Genomic DNA, 21,149 nt, shown 5'->3' with positions numbered 1-21,149 from the left:
TGTCGGAGCTGCGAAACTTTCGCCCTCCAGAGACTGCAACGAACTTTCGACCCGGAGAAGTTGTAGCGGTTCGCCGTGGAAACGTCCGGAGATCGTCTTCGTTTGGCTGAGTACCAATTTTCTTTTCATTGAATATCATTACAACCTGTTGTGCTCGCCATTGGTTGTATTTTGTTTTATTTCGGTGACGAAGTGGGTTCGCTCCCTCTCCCGACTTTGTACTCTTTATTATATAGCTTTGAATATCAGTACAACCTGCTGTACTCGCCATTGGTTGTATTTGATTTATTTCGGTGACGAAGTGGGTTCGCTCCCTCTCCCGACTTGTACTCTTTATTATATATCTTGAATATCAGTACAACTTGCTGTACTCGCCATTGGTTGTATTTGATTTATTTCGGTGACTAAGTGGGTTCGCTCCCCCTCCCGACTTTGTACTCTTCATTATATATCTTTGAATATCAGTACAACCTGCTGTACTCGCCATTGGTTGTAGTTGATTTCTTTCGGTGACGAAGTGTGTTCGCTCCCTCTCCCGGCTTGGTATTCTTTGTTTATATATCGGTACAAACTGCCCTTGAGTGCCGGTGCAACTTTTTCACTCTTGGTTCCTTACATTTGTTGGTCAAGACAGTGTTTTCTCTTCCAACATTTGTACTGCTGCCTTCAGCTACCGAAGTGGATTCCTCATATTTGTTGGGGACGACTGCGTATTCGCTTCCTATCCCAGCATTTGTGCTACTTCATCCCACATGTGTAAACACTCGTTGGTGAAGGCTGTGTTTTCGCACCCGCTCCCAGCGTTTGTAATACTTCTCACATACATGTAAACACTCGTTGGTGAAGGCTGTGTTTTCGCACCCGCTCCCAGCGTTTGTATACTCCTCTCATATATGCAAACACTCGTTGGTGAAGGCTGCGCTTTCGCCCCCGCTCCCAGCGTTTGTTGTTTTTCTCTGTGTGGCCTTCGCCTGTTGCTAACATGCTTGGCGGCCACTCCTGCTCGGTCTGTATGGCTTCTCTGCAGCCCGAAGACGGCCACGATATGTGCCCCTCATGCCTTGGTCTCGAGCATCTGAGGGAAGGTCTTTCAGAAGATCCCTGCATGAACTGCAGCTTCATGCCCCGGGGAATAAGGGCTGCCAGACTTGCTGAGGTAGAGCAACTGTTGGGCCTCGTTTCGTTGCCCGAGCAGTTAACCTCAGCCCAGCGGCAGACTCCAGCTCAATCCCGCCGATCTAAACGGCGGGCTGCTGAGACTAGAGGCCCCACTTCTAGGAAGAAGGTTAGAGAGTCCGGACTTGCTTCCAAGGTGGACCAATTAACGGAGGAAGTTGATCAAATGAGATCCTTCTTCCTGGCCTTCAAGTCTGGGACTGGTGAAAGAGAGTTGGGTGATCTTGCTCCTCCTCCAGCCATCTTGGAACCGGAGGAAGATATAATCTCCATGGCAGCTTCAGCCACTGAGTTCGCCGAATATGGAGAGGAGGTGGTACCACAGCGTGTAGCCTCCCACGCCTCTGCGGCGGCCTCCCGTTCTTCAGCCCACAGCTCTACTGTCGGTTCTGGAGACGGCTCTATGGGGGCCATCATTCGTACGGCCCTGGCTCGCCTGCAGTTGGATATCCCGCAGGCTCAGCCAGCTTCGGCCAGTGCCTTTTTCAGACGCGGATCAGCTCCCGTCAACTTTACTGTGCCTCCATCTAACGAATATTTGAGAGAGTTGCATGCATGCTGGAGGGACACTAGAGCCCTCTCTCGTGCAAACTCAGACGCCCGGACCCTGGCAGCCATGCAGGATGCACCCAAGTTTGGGTTGGGCCGCATACCAGCCGTCGAGCCGGCAATAGCTGCGTTAATTGTCTCACCCGATGAGGCGCTGAGACCGGATGTGAGGTGTCCTCGTTCCCAGTGTCGGGTAACAGATGACCTGCTCTCCAAAACCTATGACGCAGCGGCACGCATGGGACGCATAGGTAATTCTATGTCCCACCTGATGCTTGCTTTATCAGCATCTATACAGGAGACCCCACTGGATGCTTCCGTCCATAATTTCAGCGACGCTTCCCTGCAGGCATTCGCGCTGATGTCTAGAGAGCTGGGGCGGTTGATGTCTACTCTTGTCCAGGCTCGCCGCCAGGTCTGGCTGGCACAATCACCTCTGACAGAGGCATGCAGGAGAACCCTCCGCAGTGTTCCAGTGGAACCGGGGGAACTGTTTGGACCTGCAGCGCTAGAGGCACTTGAACGAACTGTCCAAGCCAGACAGACTCAACAGCAGCTGTCCGGGCTTCACAGGAGTCGGCCTCCTCCGGGCAGACCTAGGGGATCTTCAGCTCCCCCCCAGCGCCGTTCTCAGCCACAGGCTTACCCCAGAGGCTACCTCAGGTCTCAGCGCCCAAGCCCACAGCCTGCTCAGCAGGCGGCACAGACCTTTCGAGCCCCTGAGCGGCTGCCCTCTAGGCAACCTCAGGCCCCACATACTGTCCGTCGTACCCCCAGAGCCTTTCGAGGCCGGGGGACCCAGCGCTGAGGCATTGGGGTCGGCCGTCGGCTGTTTTTCCCAACAGCAGCTCAGCTATTGGGCTGCTTCCACCCGGGACCCTTGGGTGCTCTCCACCTTGACCAACGGGTACAAGCTTCAGTTCCGACGCCGGCCCCCAACCATTGGCCGGGTCAAGATGACCATCATATGCGACCCGGCAAAAGCCCAAACCCTCACCCAGGAGTTGTCCGTCCTCCTGGACAAGGGTGCAATCGAGCAGATAGATCCCCTGTTACAACCAGGAGGGGTCTACTCGACTTATTTTCTGGTTGCAAAGAGAGATGGCGGACTCCGCCCTATCCTCGACCTAAGGGGAGTCAACAAGTTCCTGAAAGTCTTGAGATTCCACATGCTCAGCCCTGCAGAGGTTCTGCGCACTGTCTCCAGGCAGGAGTGGTTTACTTCAATAGACCTGAAGGATGCTTACTTTCATGTGCCCATAGCACAACACCACAGACGGTTCCTGAGGTTCGCCTTTCAGGGACGTCATTTTCAGTTCAGGGTGCTCCCGTTCGGCCTCTCCCTTTCGCCACGGGTATTTACCAGGGTTGTAATGGCAGCCCTTTCGCCCCTGCAGTCGCAGGGCATGAAGATCCTGCCCTACCTAGACGATTGGCTCATCTGTGCTTCGTCCCGGTCTCGGGCGACCCTGGACACCACAAGCCTCCTTTCCCATGTGTCTCGACTAGGTCTCAGGGTGAACTCTACAAAGAGTTGCCTAGTTCCCTCACAGAGGACAATTTTTCTCGGGATAACTCTCGATACAGTTTCAATGAAGGCCTGGCCTTCACCACAGCGGGTGGACGACATCCTCCGCCTCCTTCCCCTCTTTCGCAGGGGCACGTGGTTGCATTACGTGGAGTTCCTACGACTCCTAGGCAAACTGACGGCTGCCGCCACCGTGGTCCCTTTGGGGCTGTTGTCGCTACGCCCCCTTCAGAGGTGGCTGAACGACTTTCATTTGGATGTCAGGTGGCACCGGCACAGGAGACTCAAGGTCTCACACCGTTGCCTTCTTGCTCTGGCTCCATGGAGAGAGAGAGGTTTTCTCCTCCAGGGCGTGCAGATGGGTTTGGTTGCATTCCGCCGAGAGGCCATCACAACAGACGCCTCCCTCTCAGGGTGGGGTGCAGTGTGGCAAAACCGTACAGCCCAGGGGCTGTGGTCTGCTCGAGACTGCTCGGTGCACATCAATGTTCTAGAGCTACGAGCTGTGTATATGGCCCTGCACTACTTTCTCCCCTTCCTGAGAGGGCGACATGTGCTTGTGCGGTCAGACAATGTGTCGACCGTATCGCATATAAACCACCAAGGGGGCACCCGGTCTGCACAGCTGTTGCAAGCATCCCGGGACCTCTTGCTGTGGGCGGCTCCACGCCTGGCCAGCCTAAGAGCAATGTATTTGCCCGGGGACCGGAATCAGGTCGCAGACCTGCTCTCTCGGGGCAAGCCCCCATCGGGGGAATGGCGGCTTCACCCAGAGGTGGTGCTCAATATCTGGGACACATTCGGCAGAGCAGAGGTAGATCTGTTTGCCACAAGGGAGTCGACCCATTGTCCCCTCTGGTTCTCCCTGAAGGAGGAAAGCAGTCCTCTGGGCCAGGATGCTCTTGCGCACGACTGGCCAGAAGGTCTCCTCTACGCTTTTCCCCCAATACCTCTGATATTCTCAACACTGCAGAGGGTCCTCCAGCAGGGTCACAGGCTGCTGTTGGTAGCCCCCTTCTGGCCAGGGAGAACATGGTTTCCACTGCTGCGCAGGCTCTGCCGCAGCTCACCATGGCGCCTCCCCGACAGGAACGATCTCCTGTCTCAGCTAGAGGGCCAGATTTGGCATCCCGACCCTCTTCGCCTGCAACTATGGGTCTGGCCGCTGCAGGGCCCAACCCGCTTCTGACGCAGTGTTCAGATGCTGTCTGCGACACTATACTAAATGCCAGGGCGCCTTCTACACGGCTGCAGTATGCAAATAGGTGGCAACTGTTTACTGCATGGTGTTCAGACAGGGGTGAGGACCCTGTGCACTGTTCAGTCCCAAAGATTCTGGAGTTCCTCCAGTCACTATTGGACAGTGGCCGGTCTCCTGCCACACTGAGGGTATACGCAGCAGCCATTTCCTCTCAACATGCTCGGGTAGATGATAACACAGTGGGGTCCCACAGACTGGTGTCCCTCTTTCTAAAGGGCGCGTGGCGATTACGCCCCCCACGCACACAGCGCGCCCCAGCATGGGATTTGCACCTGGTGCTCGACGCTTTGTGTCTGCCTCCCTTTGAACCCCTGGCTCAGACAGAGCTGAAGTGGGTTTCTGCTAAGACTGCTTTTCTCCTTGCCATCGCTTCAGCGAAGCGTGTTGGGGAACTACATGCCCTGTCTGTGAGTGAGTCATGTCTGCGGTGGAGCTCAGACGGCTCAGGGGTTACCCTCTGGCCAAATATGGCTTTTCTCCCAAAGGTTCTGTCACTATCGAGCCTCAACCGTCCCATTCAAGTGGCACAATTTATTCCCCCGGAAGGGGAAGACAGGTTGGGACTGCTGTGCCCTGTGCGGGCTCTAAGAACCTATATAGCTGCAACCGCAAGTATAAGACGGTCGGACCAGCTCTTCATTTGCTATGGTGGCCCTAGGAAAGGCTCTGCTCTTTCCAAACAGCGACTGTCTCACTGGATCGTGGATGTGATTACCCACGCATATAAAGGAAGTGGTCACCCCCCGCCATTCGGGGTGAGGTGCCACTCTACCAGAGCGATGTCTACGTCATGGGCAGCCCTACGCGGGGTACCCCTGGAGGACATCTGTGAGGCAGCATCTTGGGCCTCACCAAGCACTTTTTTCAGGTTCTATCGGGTGAACGTCACCACTCCTCATCCATTAGGTGTGGTCCTGTTGCCCGACTCTGTTGCTTCCCCTCAATGAGGTACGTACTGTGATTCTTTGTGACCTTGTTGTTATGGGTCATCCAGTGCTTGAAGCACCGCCTCTGGCGGTCAGTAGGGACGAAATAGAACGAAAGTTACGTATGTAACTACGGTTCTATGAGTCCCGGATGACCGCCAGAGCGTTCTGTCACTCAGAATCCTTGTGTTTTCGCGAGAAGATTCTGCAGGAACAGATCCTCTGATGTCACCGGAAGTTATACCCCTTCCGGGGTCATCAGGGGTCACAGGTGACTTTGTTGGTATTAAACTCGAACTGCGCATGCGCGAGATGGATACATTCAGTGCTTGAAGCACCGCCTCTGGCGGTCATCCGGGACTCATAGAACCGTAGTTACATACGTAACTTTCGTTAATCTACTTGAATTCCTAGTCAACTATTCAGCGGGGCCACATAAAATGACTTATTGTTTTTATTTGTTCAGGCTTTTCATTGATTTTCTGGAACTCCTGTTGTGTTATCAGTTTTATCTTGATCTTTAAAGTATATACTTTATTGAATATTGTTTTGATTGTTTAAGCGCTTTGTGACCCTTGTCTGGAAAAGCGCTATATAAATAAAAATTACTTACTTACTTATATTTTTATGATATTTGTCCAAAACTGTAGTGACCAAAACATCACAAAACATAGCCTTTCATTACAATGAACCTGTTTTATGTTTAAAAAAACAAATGGGGACAAAATGTTTATTTTTTGTTCAAGGCAACCACCTTCAAATTTAAGGTTGTTTTTTTTTATTACGTAAAATATTTCATATATTTCGAGCACATCGTTGCCTTGCTAGCGAGATCATCTTGTATTCCTAAAAGTCGCTGATGGCCTAACGCTGCTCGTCAAACTGGCCCCTGATTGATATTGATGCATCTGCTGAAAGTCTTGAGAACTCTCACTGAGTTGCTTCTCGCTGGGACTGCTAATCGTTGTGGCACAGAGCCGGCTGTGAAGGTGGAGGGTTCTCTCTTCGGGAGGCTGATTGAGGAATTACTCAGTCCGTGTGAGTCCTGCAGCTTAAGAGATTCTCCCGGACCGTCTGAAACAAGACTGCAGAAACTCTTTATCTATTCCGGACGAAAACCTCCTCACTTCCATCTGAAACGACCCCTGCTCAAAAGACTGGATACGAGACCATCCATCCATCCATCCATCCACAACTATGACGTCGCCATATTGTCCACCCATTAGGCAATGTGTGTGTGTTTATCTGGCACGTGGACCCTCATGAATTGAAGACTCTGTGAAATGAAGGGGAGACCCCCGGAATTGAAGCGCCGGTTTGGGGGGGGGTCGTCACAGCAACTTTGTCAGCGGGATGGTCCCATTGTCACAGTGATGAAGCGAGGGGACAGGGTCCGGATGGGGGGGACGGCCATCGTTAATAAGAGTCACGCTGTGGCTGTCAGCGGGGGGTCCGGCGTCCACATGCGACCCAGGCTGCTGCCATCAGACGTGCACGTCGACCATGATGTGTAGATGTGCGACGGCCGGCATCCTTGGATGGAGCATGAAGGCATTCATGTAGACTGGGTCTGGTACATGCGTATAATCTTCAAATGTACATTTATATTGCGGGCAGCGCGGTCGGACAGTTCACGGTGTAATTGTAAATAGAAATATTTTAGTTATTTAAAAAAAAAAACATTAACAATTTCTTTATGCCTGAAACTCACCTTTTCAATCAAAATTTTCATTTTTCAACAAATTTAAATGAAAGTTATGATTTTTTTGATACTAAACAACATGTTTTTCAAACTAAAAGTTAAAATTTCTTAAAAAAAACTATATCAAATCTGCAGAATCTTTTAACATACCACCTGCAATGCTTGGTTGTGTTTAGTTCAAAGACGGCAGTAATAGAAAACGTTGGAGGAGACGAGGTCCCAAGCAAACAAGAAGATTCAACTTGATATTATATTTGCAATGCTTTGTTAGCCGCAGCCATTCTAAAGAGAACTGTATCTTTGTTTTTTAAGAAAGTCATTTTTAAGTCATTTGTAGAATTAATCATGTTGTTTTCTATACTGTTCCATTTTCACTTGGGACCTAAAAGTGGTCATGGATTATGGCGACTGAATTTTTATTGTATTGCGTTACTCTAACTTTATTGACGATATGAAGGTCCAGCTAATTGGACCTACACCCCCGACTAAAGGGCTGCTCTCTTTGTATATATTGATACTGATACAGATACCAATTCCTTCACTCTGATAGTGGTTCCTGAGCGATACTTTTTTTCTCCATTTAAAAAAATATATATTAAAAAGTAAATTACCCATTTTACAAATCTTGAGTACATTTTTTAGCTTTGGTGAATTTCCACTACATTGCCAGTTATTAAAATAATGAAATAATAGTTATCAGTGTAAAATAACACATGCTTACAGGTAACAAATTCACCTGATGTTCACCATGTTCGTGTGGTTTTTGGAAGAAAAACTGATAACAATCAATGAAGTTTTGAACACGCGTGGATATCAAAACTTTGGCACCGAAAGACGAAGAATATTTTAATACTATCGAACCAAAGTTAAATACTTCTTAACTTCTCATGTGGGTCGTGTGGTGGATTTTATGTACATCTATTTTCCAGGCTACAAAAATAAAACCACTTTTGGTGTAAAAGTCCAGGTATAGCTAAAAGGTTTCTATATAGCGGCACCTAACAAGTTATTTATACTGAACTGTTCAAGACAAATACTATAACGCCTAATACTATTTTCTGAAGGCTACATTTTGGTGATTCCAAATGATGATCTCATGATCAAATTAAACAGGTCATTGGACCTGGAAAAGTGCCTTGTTTTGGCTAAAAACTTTTTGTTGAGAACCCAAAATATAGGGATTATGTTATGAAGATGTCATATATAGTAATAGGTAACCCCGTCTACATTTCCCCTCTTATTATAATCCCATTTAGATGGACTTTATTAATCCCTCTAGAGATCTCCTTTGGGACACTGGGTTTCCAGCACACATCAGACGATAGTTTCATAAAAACAAGAACAAAGTGCAATTTAAAAAAGTGCAAGGGGTGACAAAGTGCAAATATAAAAATCATAGATCACAAAGCAAAAGGATACAAAGATTACAATTATCCATTTATAAGTTTTCTTCACTTGTCTGACAGTATTGGGCGCCATAGCCTTAACTTTTTGCCTGCACTTTCATCGTCCAATCGTAATTCATCCAGACCCAATTCCCCCCTCTTGACCTCTGAACACATTTTCAAGATGGCCGCGACCCCACTTTTGGCTCCAAAACATAACAATCGGTAACAGACGTGTGACGCCACAGATTGTACACTAGAAACATTTTAATTCCAAATTAATACTGATCAAAAATAACACAACACCATGTTGTACTACTTCAGGTGTATTAGTACTTTTACCAAACGTTATAAATGATTATGTATCGGAAAAAACGAAGAGTAGAGACGTATTGATAACAGGAAGTTGGCGACTGATTAAAACTCCAAGGTCCTGCTAATGGCTACGTTCACGAAACACTATTTTGGCTTGAATGTGATGATTTACGACCAGCAGGAGTCGGTGGCGTCGCTCCGTGCTGGTGACATGCTGGTCGAACGTATACTTTATGTTGGAAACAGTAAGTCTTGTCTCCAGCGTGCAGAATATTTTCCTCCAGGGATGATTATTAATCGAATAATTAAGCATTTATTGGTAACGGCACCTGCTCTCTCTCTCTCTCTCTCTCTGCCTAAGACCCCCCGGGAGGGAGAGAGAGAGAGAGAGAGGATGCGAGAGGAGGGGATGGAAGGAGGGGCTCAGGAGGAGGGGAGGGCTCGGAGAATGGAGCTCCAGCAAATCCAGAGGGGTCATCATCACATAGCAGGATTCTTTCACACCGTTGAGAGGAGCCTCTTTTTTTTCGCGATGACAGCGTGTGAAGTTATGTGACTCCAGAACAAAAGAAGAAAAGGCTGAACAATCCGATGCTGAGGAGGGAACAAGAGGATCACAGCCAAAGAGGGGGGGGACACCCACACTTCAAAGAGTCGCGCCCCGGAAACTTGATTGACACCAACTATTTCTACCAGAGATTTCTTCTTCTTTTTTAAATTTTTTTTATTTGAAACACTGATCCAGAGTCGGCGAGGAGTTTCGCCCGACGCGTGAGGCAAGATGCTGCGCTATCTGCTCAAAACCCTGCTGCAGATGAACCTGTTCACCGACACCGTCCGGAACCAGAACAACGGCACCGACCCCTTCTACAACGGCTCGCTGCCGTCCTTCAACAGCTCGCTGCTGGACTGGGGCAACTTGACCGGCTTCAACGGTAAGAAAACGCTTCTGTTCGCACAAGTTGTTTTTTTTTTTCCTGATGCTGGCGAATCTGTTGCTACATTTCGGAGCAGAAAAAAAAAAGAAGGACGTTAATTGGACTAAGGATTACTCAGCCGGAGCCGGAAGATTATTTTTTGACGCACAAAGAGGATGATGGGAAATAAAGAGAGTGTGTGAGTGATAAAGGGAAAAAATCACAAGAGGCTGAGCTGGTAAATGAAGCTGTCTGCTGTCAGGACCGGAGCTGTCACGGACCCTTAACTTCTTGCCACAAGGCTCCCTCTCTCACACACACATGCACACACACACTCACACACACATGAACAAGCAGACGCCGCTGTCACCGACGCCTCGATTTAATAGTTGCAGGAAGTTTTTCATGTGTGCTGTTAATGAGATGCGCCTGCTGTGTTTGTGGCTCTGATGGAAGCCGGAAGGATGTTTGTTGGTGTGTTTTTTTATGATGGTGACAAACATCCTCACTGACGCTTCAGATTATCGAACTGTAGTGTTTTATTCCTCTCTCTCTCTCTTTCTCTTTATCCCTCATCTTGACCTCTTCCCTCCTTTCATTGATCATCCTCTCCGGATTCTCCTCATTTTTTTTTGCCAAACCGTAATTGAAACTGTTATCTTTCCGACCCTTTCTATCAACTGTCCTGCGTTCTTCTTCTTTTTCCTCCACTGTTGATTGTTCACGCCTGGTTTAACTTTATAATTGTATTTTTGCATGACTTAATTCCAATTAAAATCCCACGCCCCCTCCCCACTCCTTGCCCTCCCCTCAACTTTTTTTTTCTTCTTCCCATCTTGCTTTCTTCATAATTTAATTGCCTACTATGATTCCCTTCTTTCTTTGTCTAGCGTTCCTAACTTTTTTCCATCCATCCTCACGCTCCTTTTTTCCCTTATAATTTCCCCTCAAGGTTTCTTTAGTAGTCTTTTGTTCTTAGCATTTAATCCTGGATTTTCTTTAGTCTCTTCCATCCTTTCTTCCTTCTTGTATTCTTTAATCCTTTATTTTCTGCTTTTTTTTCTCATCTATCCAAACTTTCTATAACCTGTACTTTCTCCCTGTTTTGCCATTTCTTACTTGAGTTCTTTTAAAAAAAATATACTTATTTATATTTCAATCCTTATCTCTTTTTTCTTTTTCTTGTGAGTGTGTCATCTATTGCTCACTCACTCCTGCTTCTTTTCACTCTCATCTCTCCGTCCTTCATCCATCATAATGGCTCTTTTCTTTTGACCTCCACTTACATCCAAGCCTCACAATTTGTGTCCAAAAAAAAAAACCCCCCGATGGGAGTTCTCCTTTTGTGCCACCTGGAGCGAGCTCATAGATTCGTCCGATACGCGGCGCAGCACCGGCGTGTCAATACCGCCGAGTTTATAGCTTTTCTTTCAGTCGCCTCGCACTCCTGCCTCTCCTCCGCCCGTCGCTAATGGAGTGCAGATTGCTGTCGAGACGACTCGGATCTTGAGCGACGGCATGTTAAAGATGAAAACCCCTGAAAACAATGAATCCATCGAGAGACTGAAGGACAAACGTGCCTGGCCGGCTCTTGTCTTCATTCTCTCCCCGGAGCTCTCACGATTCTACTCCCGTCGATAACGGTGAATAGAGAATCAGCAGAAGCTTGTAGCTATCTGTGATCGATGAGATAAGCTACTGTCTTTGTCTGAAGGCAAAGCGCCGACGTTGAAGTTGAAATCGATGCTGACCACACCAGTCTTGTTCAGGGTTTTTTTTTTTTTTTCAGATTGATATCCCAGATATTTTGGTGATGGAGATGTTTTTCAGCCCCCATGATGTGCTGATTCATCAGCGGAGCTGGGGGGCGATGAGGGGCGACATCAGGGGGCGGGGGGGTCCTTCTGGATAAACCGTGGGTATCCAAGCGAGAAGCTCGATAGCAAGGCAGTGGGTAGATGGCTTGTGTGGGTTGACCTGGAGAGAGAGAGAGAGGGAGGGAGGCTGGACGGGAGAAATCAATGTGGCCCGATAACCAATTTGGGAAGTAATGGACAACTCGGTGAAACGCTAGACAATAATAGTACGGCAAGTTTATCTATTGACATCTCCTGGTTTGGGACTAGGTCATCGCTGAAGGACGAGATGCGTAAACCAAAAAAAAAAAAATGGCTAGGTCAGGATGTAAGTGTGACACAGACAGTTAAGATATTGCGAACAAGTTTTGAATCTTTAAAAGAGTGAAGCGTTAAAGTGATATATTTGAGTTATATTTTCCTGACCAGTCTCCCGCTGCCATGGCAACCACTGTGGAATGATTAAACTCCCAACATCAACTGCTGCCTCAACAAGTAGATTGATGATGAGGCAGATAAAAACGATCCAATTTATTCCTCCTAAAAGCTTGGTTTATGTCTCCTTTATATTACTCTGAATAACATTTTGTTTTAATAGTCACTTGTATCTAATAACTTGTGCTATTCGCTACATTCAAGAGAAACGCACAACCATGATGTCTCGCCAAGTACAAGGGTATTAAGGATATTGCGATATTGATACACTTCATTATCGCTATATTTCTATTCACGATACCATATCGATATTCAACAACACTATATTGATTCTCTTTACTAACAACTAAGACACAGATATTTACACTGCTATTTAAACTGGAATTTCATTCTTCATGTACTTTTAAAAAGTACTTTTATAATTATAAAGGGATGTTTAAATGTGTAAGTATGATGTCCTTATTAGCATGTGTGTTCAAAGTTAGCATGTTTCTCATAGCTACATAGCTAGGAGCCAACTTAGTGTCTTGATAAACAGAATTTTTGGTACCTTTTTCAATTGAAAAAGAGTCCCGCAAATGCTTGTACTTCTTTTCTTGTCATATACAAACTTGTCTTCGTCTCCCTTCCTCAAGAAACATCTCAAGACATTTTTATTCGTTCAGGCTTTTCCCTGATATTCTGAGACTCCTGTTGACCTTTAAAGTATATATTTTATTGAGTATTGTTTTGATTGTTTAAGCACTTTGTGACCCTGGTCTATAAATTTAAATTACTTACTTACTTCTTCATTGTGTGTTGACTATGACAATACCTCTACAATGAATTACTTTAAAACAATTCAATATAGTGTTCCTACAGTAGCGCAATGAATTGCAATATATTGTATCGTGATGTGTATCATATCACCAGATATTTGCAAATAAAACCCCCTAGTATAAAGGATTTCCTTGCGGACAGAATCTCACTTTATATGCATTTTCTGTTTGTTATTTTTAAGTGTGTTTCTATCTTGAAATAGTCTTTAATGGCTCGAGTTAACTAAGTGGATGTCAGCAGCAGCTTCTATGACGACCAGCATAGTGGAAAAAAAGTGGGAAAGCTTTTAATGAGCCATCAACACGTAGCCACTTAAAGAAGTTTAATTCAATATACCTTAATTTCGTCGGCGGACCGTCGGCGAGCACGCATGCGTCTCTCCGCACGAACACACTGGCGATAACAAGGTCGCGCCTGCAGACTGTTTAATTGTACGTCTCATCATTTATGAGCACTAATGCTGCCATTTGTCGCTCCGCCGAGGTCAAGTAGGTTCCCCCCTTTTGCTCTTTTCCCTATAAATCCCTGCCGCGGAGTCATTAACACAGCGCCGGCATGTATGTGCATAATTCCCCGCTAATTAAAATATTCCGATATGCAAATCCCCGGGACCGCCGTGGCCCCTGGGAGAGGGTGGGGAGACGTGGACTGGCCTGTACTGAGACCTGACTCCCAGCTGACCGTCTGTCAATCCTTCGCGTCAAACATACTTTTCATGGAGATGAGACACGGCGAGGGGGGATGATTGGATAATTAAAAAGAAGACATTTTTAAGAGGGAGTGTTTTTTTGACCTCTGCTCACTAACTAATCAGAAGGTCACATACATTTTTAATATGTTAAAATATTTTTATTCAACACATGATCACCCCCCCGACCCCCTCCTTAAGTCTGCTATTAACTCCACAATTGCCCATGCAGTATAAATACTAGGGGTGTTAATTGGAAAGAATCTGGTGGTACAATACGTTACGAACCACGATAGATATTTATTGTTATACTCTAGAAACTATATTTGCAGTATTGTTGAGTACTTGACTCTATTCTTGCAGAATTTACAGACCACATATAAACTGCTTTTGTAGTTTTCGAAAACTAAAATATGTCCAAGGCCATTGGCTTTAAAAATCTGTCTACTGTATCCTCTCGTCCTCAGTCATCGCCAGGATTTTCATTGTTCTTTTAGTACGTGATGACCGCTGCCATCTAGCAGCCGGAAGTTTAATTGCAACTCAAAATGAATATTTTATTTTATATGCACTTAATTTAAAGATGAGGGAGATTGGATACAGTATTATCGTGAAAAAAAAAAAAAGTTATATATTTAGTTTGAAGATCTTTCGCGATTTCATTGTCCCATTAGCAGCGGAGGATGTAATGACTGATGCCATCTAGTGACCGAAAGTTTGAATTGCAACCTAAATGAACACCGCATGAGTATTTGCATGTTAATTTCTAAATAAAAAAATATTTACACACACTTTACTAAACTATTAATTATTACAGATAATGACACATAAGATATGAAAAAAATAAATCGACCTCTGTCGGATATCGCTACAGTATTTTGAAAAAGATTGCAATATATTTAGCCAAATCGACATTTTCTATCACGCCTCATAATGATACGCATGACTTTATTTTGGATGCTCTGTTTCTCTCGTGGATCAACAACCTTTAGCATCCGAGCTTTGTTGTTCATTTTTGTTGACCTTTGCGAGTGAGCCGTTGCCAATCCTGGCTGTTGCGAGTCTTTGTAGTGGATTAAAAAGAGAATGTGTTAATATAAACAAAGCAAGGTTGGGATGAGGTTTAAAGCGACTCTACTGGTGGAACGTTGCCAGAACAAACTCATGTGATGTCTGTGTTCAGTTGTGAGGAATAAGATCAAACCATTTCATTTAAACTGCAAATCACAACACAACATGTAAATGATAATGTATTTGATAAAGAAATAAAGTTAGCTAAAATTGAAATGTTTAGTTAATTTCTTTTCTTTCTTTTCTGGTATATATTTTATGTCTTGTCTCTTAAAAAGAAACGAGTATAATGGAACAAAAATAACTATTTTAATGCCAGAAACAGTATTTTTACATGTAATTTTTATATTTATATTAAGAAGCTCCAAATAAGTATTTAATTAAACATAAAACATATTTTAGCTTTCATATATAGGGGTGTGTATTTGCAAGAATCTGGCTATACGACGTGATACAGGGACAACAATTAGATTTACTGCCTGTGTTCAGTTGTGAGGAATAAGATCAAACCATTTCATTTAAACTGCAAATCACAACACAACATGTAAATGATAATGTATTTGATAAAGAAATAAAGTTAGCTCCTAGTTGTATAGCTACAGTAGCATGCAATATTTGAACCAAGTAGGACAAAAGTTATAATCATACTTACATATTTAAAAATGTTCTCATTATTTCACTATTTTTAAACTATAAATAACAGTCCTAAGTACACAATTGCTCTAGCGAAATGGAGAAAACCTTGCAATGCTAACAGTAGCTTGTAGTGTCTTATTTAAAGGCTTCATTCCAAATAATTTGTAGCCATCAGTATTAAAATTTAAACTTCCATTTATTTGATCAATTAAGATGAATTATTAAAAAAAAAAGAATGCTATCAATCACTTTTTGCAACCATACAATTTATGAAGCTAGCATACGTTAGCAATGCTAAAACCGCTAATTTGTAAGTGATTGCTCATTTTGCACGCTAAGCAAAATGAGGTAAATAAAAGCGACATATTCTTTTAAAAGCTTGATTTGTCTTCTTAAAATATTTTAAAAAATCCATTTGTTAATTCACATGAATCTAATGAGTTATAAACATGAGTTTTTCGGCTACGTTAGCAATGCTAATACCACTCGATTGGAAGTGAAAAAAGGTGCTTCAGAAGAACTAAAAACCCAATCTATACTAATTTAATAATTTCAAAGATATATAAAATGTCCCTTAGATTATGCATTTTTATTAAAAACAATGACAACAGAAACATTATGACGTATGACCTTGGTTTCTCTAAACTTTATTATTGGCTGTTCTTTTCGAAAAAGTGCTTTGCTCATCGTTCTATATCCAGTCAATGTTTAACTTTAGAGATTATTTCTTTGTCTTGCGAGCGTCCCTTTCATTCGCCTTCCTTGCTGATAACGTGTAAATTGGAAGAGGGGGAAAAAAAGAAAAAGAAGCCCGAAGGTGTTGAGGCAACTTTTAATATGAACGTTGATAGCGGGTGTAATGGGTTATAAACAAAGTTACAGAAAACGGATCACACGTGGAATATGAAAAGTCCTCTGTGTGTTGGGATTATATGCAGAATTATGTACATAAGCGAGTGTGAATGAAGACGAAGCAGCATCTGTGCAGCAGACGACGAGTAGGAGAGAGAAGGGCACGTCGAGCGGATGTTTATGCTAATGTCGTCTCGGCGAGGATTTGTCCACGGCGAGCAGATTGGACAGTGATGGAGATATAAGGTGGTTTCGACTTATCCCGAGAAGGTGCGATACGGAGGCGTGGATTAGACTTGTGTAGTTCGGAGGGAGAAACAAAAGCCTCGCCGACGGTGGGACGATCGCTTCGTCGTATTATCATATCGTGTGCGTGGGTCAGACCTTTTTTTTTCCATTAGCATGTGAAGATTGGTGCGATAAGATAAGATATACGCACATGAATTGTATAATAATCCGGATTTCACTCGCAATCCTGGGATGGGGTTTTGAACGTTCACTGCCGACCTTACGCAGCATGACTTTCAAACTTCTGAAAGCTAACTAGCTAAGAGCCGCTGATATTGCTAACTGTGTGTCATGTGGGGCCAAACAAATAACTATATTTATTATGTTTAAAACAAGGAAATAAGAGCCATCATTATGAAGTCAGAACGGGTGCATAAGTCCCACATACCCGTCACATGAGATGTGTACTTGTACTGATAAGTTGCATTGACGTAACTACATATTCATACTCGTAATCCAGAAGGCACGCATGCGTAATTGAAGACTTGTAGTTGTAAAAAACAAAAAAACAAGCATTGACTAGTGTACTAGTACAAGTTACTAAACACAACCTCTTGAATCTGATCTATTTTAGCAGTGATTGAGGTGCAAAACAAATCTGGTTGTGTTTAGTAACTTGTACTGTTTTTTTTTACGACTACAAGTCTTCAATTTTGCATGCTTGCCTTCTGGATTACGAGTATGAATATGTAGTAACGTCAATGCAACTTAATAGTACGAGTACACATCTCATGTTATGGGTATGTGGGACTTATGCATCCGTTCTGACTTCATACATCATGAGCTTCGATTTAAAAAATAAATAAATAAAAATAATAAATAATAATAAGAGTTATTTCTGACAGGTAACAATTTATTCATCTTATTTAAATAAAAATAGTAATTTGCTTCAGTTTTAAGACTGTTTTTTATCTTATGATTTAGTTTTTTTGCATAATTATTTCCCCGTAGTTATAAACTGTTTTATTGTAATGTTTAGTTAATTTTCTTCTCTCTCTCTTCTGGTATACATTTTATTTATTGTCTCTTAAAAAGAAAAAAAGTATAATGGAACCAAAATAACTATTTGAATGCCAGAAACAGTATTTTTACATGTATTTTTTATATTTATATTAAGAAGCTCCAAATAAGTATTTAATTACATGTAAACTTTAGCTTTCATATATAGGGGTGTGTATTTTCAAGAATATGGCAATAATTAGATCTACTGCGGTCGCAATACTGTAGGAACAAGTATATATTTGTAGTATTGTCGAGTACTTGACTCTTGTGTTGCAGACTTGACAGACCACACGACTCTTGATGAAGTCGTAACTGCTTCTATTTGTTTTGAAACCAAAATATATCCAACCATCATCTTTAAAAATCTGCTGGAGTCGACCGTATCCTCTCGTCCTCAGTCATCGCCTGGATCTCACAGGAATTTGTACGAACGTGTATGACTGCTGCCATCTAGCAGCAGGAAGTTGTATTGCAACTCAAAAATGAACATATGCCCTAAAATATTTGCATGTATTCTAAATACACTTAATTAAAATATGAAGGAACCTGAATACGGTATTGTGGAAAAAAAGACATTTAACTTTCATATATAGATATATATCTATATCTATATATATCTTATTGGTATAGTTTCATTTCTTTTCCCCATCAGTCTTTTGACTCGTTGGCCCCCTAATGGCAGTTGTACATATGCACTTTGGGCCCCTTGAAAAGGAAAGTCTTAACACAAGGGGGCGCTCTTCTTAATGGACAGCATTATTGATGTTATTGTCAGCTGTTGGACACCAAAGATAAAATCGGGATCTTTGTTGTTCAGGATGTTGGTATCCACCCTCTCTGAGTACTTTAAATTAATTTCGATTTTTGATTTTAATTATGCATCTTCTAGGGGCCACTTAAAATGACTCAACGGCCTTAATTTGGCCCACTGACCTTTTAACACAGGCTTGCCTTTATTTAAGTCTCAAAGTAATTTCAGTAAAAAAAAATGGTAAAAGTATTAAACAAAAGATGTAAAAATGCAGAATAGAAAACTGATAAGCAGCTCAGAATAACATTTTCAAAAGTATCTCGCCGCCCCGTGAAGGTGAAGAATCAATTTAACGGCTGCTACACCGGCAAGAATGAGGCGAGCGTCTCTTTTCACAGCTACCTGCGTAAATCCTCCTGCAGGCGTCGCAAAGAGGATTACAGCCCCGAGGATTAAACCCCAAACATCTTCACCGAATAATGAAGTTTGAAATCAATCCTAATCAATAAACGCTCTATGATGCATACATGAGGGGAATCGATGCCTCCATTAATAACCGCCGCCGCCGCCTAAGAGCAGCCGCCACGTGGGACTTCCCCTCGACACGCCGAGAGTCAATTAAACAGAAGGGCCGACGACCTCTGAACTCCCGGCTTTTGACCCCGGCCAACGTCTTCTACCCTAGCCGGGGCGATACTGGGGGCCCCCGTCGTTTCGTCACATCTGCCCTTCGCTATTGTCATTCCGATTAGAGCCGTTAGCGGCGACATCCTGTCAACAAGCACGTGATAATAAAGACAAGCGGCGCCTCGTTGGAATGTCGACTCGGATCGTATCGATGGGTCATCTTCACGTTGTGTGTTTGAGCATCAAAATGATTCTACGATCATGAATAAAGTACATTTTAACCACCTTAGGTTGCCTTTAAAAACGGTTGTGGCCAATTGAACAGGGATCACTAAAATCATTGACTAAGGCAGGGGGGGGCAATTATGATTCTTCAAGGGCCACATTAAATTCTGTGAATGTTGTTAGGGGCCGTCAAGCAAAAAGATGAAAAAAAAAAATCCCTAAAAGGACATTCGTCAATAGGCCACGACATTTATTAAGATAAATAAGCTGAAATGTTATTCTTGTATATATGAGTTTTTTTCAAAAACATTTCTTCGACTAACTTATAAAAAAAATGTTTTGAGGGATTATTATATACTCGAAAAATTACACACAAGAAAGGAGTGAAAAAGTAAAAACGTGTGAAAATGTAAATGAATAATAAATACAAAATACATTTGTTAATGCATTAGAACCATTTATACATGATCAAACTTTGACATTACGAGGGCCGCATAAATACAGTCAAAGGGCCGCATGTGGCCCCCGGGCCGCACTTTGCCCAGGTCTGGACTGGGGGTGTGTGTCGGTAAATAATCTGGTGATGCGATACGTATCACGATACAGCGGCAACGATACGTTATATTCCAAAACTGTTGAAACAAGGATATATTTGTAGTATTGTCTGAGAATTTACAGACCACGTGACTCTTGATGAAGTCGTTACTGCTTTCATTTGTTTTCAAACCAAAATATGTCCAAACATCAGCTTGAAAAAAGATGCTGGAGTCGACTGTATCCTCTCGTCCTCAGTCATCGCTGGGATTTTGCAGGATTGCTTTGTTGTTTTAGCTGCAGAGGACGTAATAACCGCTGCCATTTAGGGGTGTGTATTGGCAAGATTCTGTATCCTCTTGTCCTCAGTCATCGATGGGATTTCATTTTTACTGCAGAGGGCGTGATGACTTCTGCCATCTAGTGGCCGGAAGTTAAATTGCAACACAAAATTGAAAAACGTAAATATTTTCATGTTAATTGTTCATTGATAAAAATAAAAAATCATTATTATTAATTATTTGATAGATGGACCGATAGATACTTTATTGATCCGCTGGAGGATCAATTATTTTTCCCAGCAGTAAAAATACCTCCATCCATAAATACATGTTAAAACAATCAAATAGATACAAGAATTAATGCATGAATACAATAAAAACATGCAAACATAAGAAGCCATAAAGAAATAATTCAAAAGTTGCCAACAAAAAGTAAAAGTTCATGTCAAGCATGAAAACACGTGAAAATAAGTGACACCTACCATTAAATTTGAGTTGAAAGTGAAAAATTGATCAATACAGTATTGTTGAATATATCGATACAGGAAAGTAAAAAAACATTATGTTTAAGTGTATACATATTTTCTACTAAACTCGGATTATGTCGAGTCTAATTGTTGTCAGTAACTTTCTGCTTCTGAACTTTTTTCCCATAAGGACTTCTCTGTAAATGAAGCGTGTCGTCTCAAACACACGATCACGTCAGGAGCCACATATACACTAAAAACCATGACAGATCTTTTTTTTCTTCTCCGGCTTCCATCTCGTTCACTCTCACGTCACTGTAATCCACACACAGCCGCTGCCCAGATCCATGTAACACCACGGTCCTTCCACTGTCAATTATCTTCTAAATCCACGCGGAGGGAGAAGAAACATGCAGTGACAGCCCGGCAGAGTCGAGACAATTGGTCACGCATGTCCATGAATGCTAAGATGTGACAACACCAGCACCTGGAGCATCATGGGGGAAATAAAAAAACACACAAGAGAGTGTCAAGTGTGAGTTTTCTTTGAAACGTTTCGAGGCTACTAATCTTTATTTTTTTTGCTTTTATAACCTGCAGAGGACCTTCAATAATCCGGGGCTTTGTGCTGTCAAGAAAAGAGAAAACATTTTTAATAAAAGTAAAAAGACTTGAATACACAGTAGGATATCAGTCGCCCAAACAAAAAACTTGATTAGAATCCATCATTGTCTGTGATGAATTTAGATTTTGTTTTATACTTACTATTTTCATAACTAATAAACAACGTTAAATTTAACTTACTATACTATATTATATATATTTTTTAAATGGGAAAAGAGATTTTGACATGAAAAC

The 21,149-nt window shown here is 43.1% G+C and overlaps 2 protein-coding genes across 3 annotated transcripts in view; both read left to right on the top strand.

Moving 5' to 3' along the window:
- Nucleotides 1-1,105: 1,105 nt before the first annotated feature.
- On the top strand, nt 1,106-4,442 carry LOC148066009 (uncharacterized). The gene is made up of 2 exons (XM_087808120.1): nt 1,106-2,140; nt 2,238-4,442. Exons 1-2 carry the CDS (start codon nt 1,106-1,108, stop codon nt 4,440-4,442), a joined length of 3,240 nt encoding a protein of 1,079 aa, XP_087664246.1.
- A 5,142-nt stretch (nt 4,443-9,584) lies between these two features.
- Nucleotides 9,585-21,149, top strand: part of robo3 (roundabout, axon guidance receptor, homolog 3 (Drosophila)) — a 173,565-nt gene continuing 162,000 nt past the window's right edge. For both annotated transcript variants that reach the window (XM_087807332.1, XM_087807331.1), the window contains exon 1: nt 9,585-9,777. In XM_087807332.1, coding sequence (XP_087663458.1) covers nt 9,624-9,777 — 154 coding nt within the window. In that variant the 5' untranslated portion in view covers nt 9,585-9,623. The remainder of the gene's footprint in view (nt 9,778-21,149) is intronic.

This window comes from Callionymus lyra, chromosome 14 (genome assembly GCF_982586985.1).
Source record: "Callionymus lyra chromosome 14, fCalLyr1.hap1.1, whole genome shotgun sequence".
Lineage (NCBI taxonomy): Eukaryota > Metazoa > Chordata > Actinopteri > Syngnathiformes > Callionymidae > Callionymus > Callionymus lyra.
The sequence above is the reverse complement of the archived record's forward strand: the minus strand, read 5'-3'. Positions and strand labels throughout refer to the sequence as shown.